Raw genomic sequence first — 9,059 nt, 5'->3', positions numbered from 1 at the left:
ATGTGATGTAACGATACATTGCCCTCGCCGTGCACACTGCACAATCTGGTGTACGATGGCGCGATATATCGTTACATGCTGCATTTAATAGTACTGCGTTGTTCATTGTATTGTCCTATCTGATTTTCAGAACAGAACGATGCGATGAACGAACGTCATGAATGACGGATCAGGTGTACACACTATATGATGTGTACGTTATATCGTACTGATCCGCATTGGAATGATACATCGTATAGTGTGTACCAACCTTTAAGTGTCTTCATTCCACATATACCTAATAAAATGATAATCTCATATACTGTACATATTAGAAGAGAATCTATTTGCATGCATGCAGGTGTACACATTATCATTAGTGATGGTATGTAATATGTTGCCTTTAAATGTATTTAGTCATGTGACATAATTAGAGGACATAAAATGAGACCTTTGAATAAGAGACTTCAATTGTTGCAATAAAGGCACAGTTGCAAGAATAGTATGTATAGCATTAAAGTGTTTTCACACTACATATATTTTAAACATTCTATAGCCACTTACTACATTAATCTGATTAAGTACACTTGTCAGTGTTAGCAATTTTATTGATTAAACATATAAAATGTGCAGCTTGTTATTTTTCTATTTCTTTATATAACAACTGTCAGCGTAGTCGTCTAATGAGACAAGATAACAATGTCAGGTGAACTAATATATTACGCAAAATAAAGTCTTCTGCGTTACCAGGGGAACATTACAAGATTTAAAAATACACTTTGCTGAAAAAAATGAATCAATCAATTGCTTTAACCTCTGAAGTACACAGCAGCATTTTAACCAGTTTTTTTTAAATGACTAGGACCATGAAAGGCGATTATTTCATTTTGTTGGAGGGTCTTTCAATCTGGTATCTTCATTTCAGTGGAAGACAATTATTACTGTGATCGTGTCTTATTAGGAAGATAAAGTTAATAAGAGCTAGTGAGCTGCTGCCTCTGAGAGCGCTGCTCTCTCTCTCCCTCCCCCTTCTTCTCCAGCACTGCTGCTCTGGCTCTGTTGAGCGTCACTCTGCATCCGACCACAGACATGGCGACAGTGGTCCTGCCCCTCACATTGGACAGAGGTAGGACACGATGAGTACTTGCTGCTGATGCTGTGTGTGTGCTGTGCAATGCTATAGCTATACTGGAATTGCTACCATTGTATTTCTGGCATAAAATGGATCCAGGCAGAATACTGTGTGAAACAATCTGCTTCCACATCTAATGTAGAGATTAGAGTAGAGTGTGTAGCTGGAATAGTCACAGGGACTCCATGCTGGCCTGGAGAGATTGCATTGGTAAAGGTTCATTAAATGCACATCAGATTAAATCAGGCAGCAAATTGTTACCTGTGAGGGCAGTGCTCCCTCACCCTGCATTTTGTATAGGTTCATTGACTTATACCTTGCTGCTGATCACCAAGCAGGATGATGTGCCCGGAATAAGAGTGTATAGGGGAATAGTGTGTAGATGTGTGTTTTGTGCAAGATGTCTAGGACCATCATCATCAGTCACATGCAGCCAGAAGTTTCCCTGTGCAGACGGTCGGTGTGATGTGTATAAGGGGAGATTGCACTGGTGAAGGGCAGGAATGGATGCAGAGAGAGAGTCAGTGGTAAGGAGAAGACACCTGCACTAGATAATGTAGTAGGGAGAGCAAGGACCGAGCAGCAAGCAGACAACAACGAGACTGTATGATGAGAGAGAGGAAGGGGAGGAAGCGCAATTGTGTTAATCAGATGTTAAAGGAAACTGGAGCTGAAAGCACTTAATTAAAAGCAATGTAAACAAGTTGGGGAGAGTTATGTTCAAAGTCCCAGTGAAGTGTAAAGCTAATAAAGAGTCTGAGAGTCTGATCTACAGTAAACAGAGCCTAACACAATCTTTTCTTACAGGAATTTAGTTCTAGTAATGCCTAATAATAAAATTATATGTTTAAAAATATTTTCCATTAAAATATAACTCCTATAAATTCTTTACATGAAAAGATGAAACCTACCTTTATTCACTAACTCCTCAATCATCATTTAGAATCTACTTAAATGCAATTTAAGATTAACATTGTTTTAATTCTAAGCGAATGATAATAAAAATAGGGGGAGATGTACTAAGCCGTGGAGAGAGATAAAGTACAAACCAATCAGCTCCTAACTATCACTGTACAGGCTGTCTGAAAAATGACAGGAGCTGATTGGCTGGTACTTTATCTCACTCCACTTAATCTCTCTCCAAGGATTAGTACATCTACCCCCAATATCTTAAAGGACTGAAAGTACGGCCAGGTATTTAGAGGACCAGAGCATCTTTTCTGAACTCACTCAAGGGAAAAGGTGACCATTTACTGTGGGGTCACTGACTAATTTACTTAAATGAGATCCTAAAAACATGCAATGCTGGGGTCCCTCAAGAGACATTTTTGTCCACCTGAACACATAAAAAGCTCTGCCAGTCCAGCCGCCCTATTTGCACAGCAAAGTATAGAAACATGCTGCCATTCCAGTGTTATATAACTTGTTCCAGACATTTTGCTGTAAGACCATTCAACTGAAAACTCGCATACTATTTTATAATATTAATTATTAACTATGCAAATACTATTTACGATGTGATGCAGAAGAAACAAGCTGACATTTCTATCTTTTTATAATCCAGTGAGAATTAGTAGGAACTAGGTTAATATAAGCCGTCATATTGTTGTAAAGTGTCTGAAACATGAGACAGGAAATCTTGGTTAATTCATCAAAGTAGAATTGCATAACAATCCAGAAGCTATATTAAAAAGTCCCTAATGTCTTATTTGTATATATCTAACTATGTAAAAATGTACATTTTAATGTGTTGAATTTAAGCATTTGAACATCGCTGGTTGCTGTTTACACCTGTGTAATATCAATAGTAGTTTCTGTTGCGTTTCAGCTGTACAGCAATAATTAAACATTGACCAAAATTTCTATAAAGAATTGGCTGACAATTGTCATCCAGAAAAGCATGGCACAATTAATTTTTTGGCATTACATCAAAGAGCAGTCATGTTGATTGGTTCCTGTATGTACAGAATTAGCATACAACACTTATCTGGAAATGTCACCATATGTAAAATCCTTTTTCCTTCCTAATACAAAGTAATTGCCATGCAAGGTATTTGCAGCATAGTGCTTGTACTATGCATATGGGGTTCTTTCCCTTGTGAAAAAAATGCCATGATAAAGGGGCAAATTACTATGGAATTTCATGGTAACTTGTTCATTTGCCATAATAGCAGTCCGGTACATTGGTTGCTCAAATATATTTTTCATGCTTTATTTATATTTTCCGCAACACTGGTTACAGGATAATGTGGCCACCTACATTTGTCAGCATATTAAATAGATATAAATAAATATATAAATTGTCTATTTTTAGATAAATGATTCTGCTGTTTCAGTTCAAGGCTCATGTCTGTTACAAAAAAAAGTACCACGATAAATGACCAAATTACCATGTAACCTTACGGTAATTTGGTTGCCGACCATGGCAATTGAATACATATTTTACCATGAGGGATAAGATTAGCTGTGAATAAACACAGCATGATAAACTTAATAAGTAACCTTTGCAAATATGCCCAAATTGCTCATATTCGATATGTACAGAGCATATAGTACAAAATGCAAGATCGAAGAATATTTTCCATGGGGTTCAAAAGGGTTTTTCCACCATTACTTTGGTGGAGATGTACTAAGCCTTGGAAAGTGATAAAGTACCAACCAATCAGCTCCTATCACTTTACAGGCTGTGTTTGAAAAATGTCAGGAGCTGATTTGTTGTTACTTTATGTCTCCACTTTATCACTCTCAAAGGCTTAGTACATCTTGTTGTTTGTTTCTTTGTTGTGTTCCATTGTACCTGTAATGTACCATCACTAGGAAAGTATGAATCAGAACAAAGAGGTGTGACCCTGGTACACTGCAGAGCTTGGTTACACCACAGTAGCACTGGTCACACCCCAGTGTGCATGTTTAGCACTTCTGAAGTACTAGGCTGCCCCAACTATCCTTCCCTCCAAAAAAAAATCCACTCAAATTGAGACTATCTGGAGGAAATCTGGAAAGTTGGAAGGTATGGGGACTAGGTTTTATGTAAATGTTGAACAAAAACAGCGATGGAACAAAAATTGGACTTGGTGACTCTTTTTTCCTAAACCTCACATTGACCATATTTCCTATACTGTCCTCATACGCTATAGCCGGAGATGTACTAAGCTTTTGAAGTGATAAATTGGAGAGTGATAAACTACCAGCCACTCAGCTCCAAACTGTCATGTTACAGCATACTTACCGACCAGAGCCGGCCTGAGCCAAGTATTTTTGGTAAACGGATATAGATTTTGGCGCCCCTCAGTGGACTTTCATCTCATCCCCTCTCATCGCAGCCCCTCTCATCGCAGCCCCTTTCATCACCGCCCCTTTCATCACCGCCCCTTTCATCACCGCCCCTTTCACCACAGCCCCTCACTGCACTCCCCATCACAGCACCTCTCATCATAGCACCCCTCACCATAGCCCCTCACAGCATTCGCCATCACAATACCTCTCATCACAGCCCCTCACAGTCCCCCTCATCACAGCCCCTCATATCCCCCTCATCACAGCCCCTCATATACCTCTCATTACAGACCCTCATATCCCTCTCATATCTCCCTCATCACAGCCCTTCATAGCCCCCTCATCATAGCCCCTCATATCCCCCTCATCAAAGCCCTCATATCCCCTCATCAAAGACCCTCCATCACATCACCTCATATTCTCTCTTCACAGCCCCTCCATCATAGCCCCTCATCACAGTCCCCCCATCACAGCTCCTCATCGCAGCCCCATCCATTACAGCCTCCCACTCAGACTTACCTGCTGGCTCCAGGCTGTCCTTAACAGCGGCAGCAGAGGACTAGCGGCGGGGGACTGGTCTGGCACCGACAGTGACAGTCTGCCGTGAGGACGCTTCGCATGTCACCCTCCGTGGCCGGGACAGGGTGCCCTCCTCTAGGTGGCGCCCTACTCGGCTGCGTATCCAGTGTATATGTAAAACCGTCCCTGTTATCGACTTTTCAGGAATCCTTTCCGGGAACAGCCGGAGAGGAACTGCTGCTCTCAGCTTTGGGGGCGGAGCCAGACTATAGCTGTCATTAGACCTCACCCCCTTTACAGAAAAGCCTGTGATTCGCGTATCCGTGATGAAGGGGCGGGGCTAAATGACTATTTGGTATACTTCCGGAAGGTCAGCGAGTGGTGATGGGTTGCAAAAGACTTCTACTTATTATCAGTGCTGTTGCCTGTAAAGCTGTACTTCAGACATGCATCGATGCCACATCCCCAATACTGCGACTTTTTAGGGAAAATCTCTGATGTATTTATGGACTGGATTGAAACTATACTAGAGAAAGAAACTTGTGTTTCAAAATGTTTTTAAACTTGGGAAAGCTATAGTGGGACCTTGACCTTAGATCAGAGGCGTAGAATTCACGAGTCACTGAAATTAACCCAATGGTAATGTCTTTGGATGATATGAGAGGATCCTCCGATTTGGTTGGATTCTTAAGGGGATCACTTCCTTTTCTCACCCCCCTCCCATCTTGGTTTCTTGTTCCCGCGGCCGCGCTTCTTAATTATTTATATATAAGGTCCCTTTGATGTAGACTGTAGATTAGTCAATTTTTTTTCCTAAGAGGTCGCACAACAGAGAGTCGTTTTACACTTTTATCTTTTGTATCAAGACAAGAACTTTATGATTCTTTTACAAAGATTATTACTAGTTTGTCTAAGCTGATTGTATAACTATCCACATCTGTGCTTTGAGTCCTTTTTATTATTGGAATTGAATGTATTTGTTTATATGTATTATGTTACTCTATTTGCAAATGTACTTTGTAGGATTTGTTTTCATGGTGTTTCAATAAATATTTCTTTAAAAACAAAAACAGATTTGTTGCTATAGGCAACTTCTCCACCTGTACTCTTTAGAAGGTTTGATACATCTCCCCCTATGTAAATTATTCCTGTTCTTTTTTGCTCTTAACTTTGTCCATTAACCATGGATAATGTAAAATGTAATTTAAAATAATTATTCCCAGTGAAATAGTCACATTGCAAAAGCCTGTGACTGAAATGGGTAATAACAGTGGTGTATCTACAATGGGTGCAGGGTGTGTGGACCCCTCTTGGTCCAGGGGGGCCCACACCATCCACCCTGCACCCATGTTAAAATTTACCCCTCCAAAATCCCATGGCGGCAGCACTGCACAAATCACTGGGAAAATGCTATGGCTGCCATTTTCCCAGTGATCTGCACATGCACAGCAGAAAAATCTCCAGGAAAATATCATAGCGGACATATTCCTGGAGACCTGCACATGAGCAGCAGACTCTGGCACAGCCCCAGAGTCTACTCGCTTGTGCCTCCAGAGAGGATGGGACCTGAACGGGGACTGTGCATGGGCAACCTCCTCACTTAATACGCCACTGGGTAATAAGCTATAGTTACTATAGTATGCTATAATGTTATTATAATAATAGCATATAAAAACATAAAAGATCTGTAATCCTAATCCTAGAATTTAGATGATTTAGGCTGGATCTGCTCGTCTTTCTGTTTGATTTTGATTTGATCATATTTTATCCATAGTTTTAATATATAAAGTCATTTATGATTTGTACAAGCACTTAAAAACCATCTGGCGATTCCTTTCAAATCAGGGTATTAATATGCCATCACAACATTATCTCAACTGTAGGCATCAAGAAGTAAGCCAGAATATTCTATTTTGCAATTTTGTTTTGATCAAAACTAAAGATGAATAATCCGCAATGGTTATTCTCAAGACAACATGGTCAAAAAGAAAATTGTCCGTATACTGTAATTTTGTACTGTCCACATGTGGGTAAGGACATATTGCATCTTGTTTTCTATTTACGCCCCTGGGTGTGCACACAACACAGCGTGTTTGCAGGCTGACACAGATTGTTTTCTCTAGCAAATAAGATAACAGAAACATATTTTATACATAGATTTTTTTCTATGATCCCTCAATCACCTTGCCTTTAAGCTTTGATATCCATGGTACCAAAGATCCATTTACCTTCAACATTAAAGTAGCTATGTAATTAGTAATCTAAAATGAAGCTCATCTCTATATATTACCACTTGTTTCTCCCAGCCCTACTGTAATAAAACTAGGCTTGTGACAAGGGCAAGGAGACAAGCGTAGCAGTGTCAGAACTTCTATTTAGGGCTGATCACACTAGGGGGCCTATGTATCAAAGCTTGATGAGAGATAAAATTGTGAGAGAAAAAATATTAACCAATCAGCTCCTGTCATTTTCAAACACAGCCTATAAAAATGTAAGTTAGAAGCTGATTGGTTGGTGATTTATATCTCACAATTTTCTCTCTCATCAAGCTTTGATACATAGGCTCCTAGGTGGGCTATGTCATACTGCTTGTTCACTACCCTTGCAGCTGCTATACAATTCAATATATGTAATATGGCACCATACACCCTTAAAGAGCAGTGGAACAGGGTAAATGGTATTCCAGAGTCCATTTTTTATGCAACCACAATAGATGTGGGAGTATTTTGGTCTGTGTTGCATCATGTAAATTAGGAATAAAATTAGATGACAATTCTAGTTTTAAGGTCCATACACACAGTACGATTAAACTTGACGATTTGAATGATAACTATATTGTACTCGTACAAATCTTCCAGTTTTTGTCCCCTTCCAACGTCCATACGACCATCGATGCGTGGGCACAAATGGTCAATAACGATAACGACCATCGCCCGTGCATGCTGGTCAACTTGGTCGATATCGACCAGGTTGTTATAGTCGTTTGGGGGTTGGTGCTGTGCTGGATGTTCGATATCGATCATCCAGCACATGCAGGACGATCAGACAACAATATCTTTATCGTTGTCTGATCTAAACGTGTGTATGCACCATTAGTCCTTTTGAAGTGATACAATTTTTGTCAGTGGTGGGCAACAGGCGGTCAGGTGAGACCTCACCTGGGGATCCTAACTTAGTTTTCCGCTCTGACTTGTTCTCTGTTTTCTAAATAAGTCATAGGGGGGCAGATGTACGAAGCTCTTGGAAGTGATGAAGTGGAGAGTGATAAACGACCAGCCACAGCTCCCAAATGTCATTTTTCAAACACAGCCTGTAACGTGACAGTTGGGAGCTGAGTGGTTGGTCATTTATCACTTTGCACTTTATCACTTTCCACAGTTTAACACATCTGCCCCAGGGTCAGAGCAGCTTCCACGCCACGTATCTGTGCATTCTGCACATACAGGGCCTGATTCTGATTCTGTGTATGCATCTAAGGGCTGTATTCAATTAGCGGCGAAAATCCGTAATCGGCGAAAAAGTTTCGCCTCCTGCTGCTTTTCGCCTGTTCGGAACTTATCTCCAAATTCAATTCCTAAACGGAAAGTCAATGCAATGTAATAGGCGAAAAAGTTTCTCCAATGAATAGCAGGTGAAAAGAAGTGCAAAATCTTCATTTTGGGGTGCAAACATGGGGATTCGACCCAGAACCCTTGGGACAGCCCCCCAAAGGACAACAATAAAAAAACAACAACTAAGAACACCTCAAAAAAGTAGTTTAATTTTTGGGGCGAAAAAGAAAAAAGTGGGGGAACAAGCATAAAAAAGACTTCTTTTTGACATTTTTAAAAAGTTCACTTTAGAAACATTAAGATACGCTTGCACCCATTTTCAAGTACCCCAAATTTGACTGAACTACTTATTTTCCCCCCAAAATACTGCTTTATGCCATTCTTCACCACTTGTGCAAAGACGCTAGTAAGAAGCAATTTAAACTTCTTAAGTAACCCAAACACTTTTATTAGAGCTATTAGTACACATCTACATTGATTCCCTATGTTAGTGCATCTATTTTTGGGGTACAGATTGATTTCCCCACTTCTGACAGCACTTTCCGCCTCTTCCGCATTTGCCGCTTTCCTTTTTCGCGTGTTTAGGAATTGAATGGGACGAA

The 9,059-nt window shown here is 40.2% G+C and overlaps 1 protein-coding gene across 3 annotated transcripts in view; it reads left to right on the top strand.

Annotated features, from left to right (window-relative positions):
* The first annotated feature begins 974 nt into the window (after nt 1-974).
* Nucleotides 975-9,059, top strand: part of LIN7A (lin-7 cell polarity scaffold A) — a 110,882-nt gene continuing 102,797 nt past the window's right edge. For 2 of the 3 annotated variants that reach the window (XM_088454374.1, XM_088454375.1), the window contains exon 1: nt 975-1,105. In XM_088454374.1, coding sequence (XP_088310500.1) covers nt 1,069-1,105 — 37 coding nt within the window. In that variant the 5' untranslated portion in view covers nt 975-1,068. The remainder of the gene's footprint in view (nt 1,106-9,059) is intronic. The other variant, XM_088454376.1, reaches the window with a different exon arrangement.

This window comes from Taudactylus pleione, unplaced genomic scaffold, assembly GCF_031769625.1.
Source record: "Taudactylus pleione unplaced genomic scaffold, aTauple2 ptg000040l, whole genome shotgun sequence".
Taxonomy (NCBI): Eukaryota; Metazoa; Chordata; class Amphibia; order Anura; family Myobatrachidae; genus Taudactylus; species Taudactylus pleione.
This window is presented reverse-complemented; position numbering and strand designations above follow the sequence as displayed.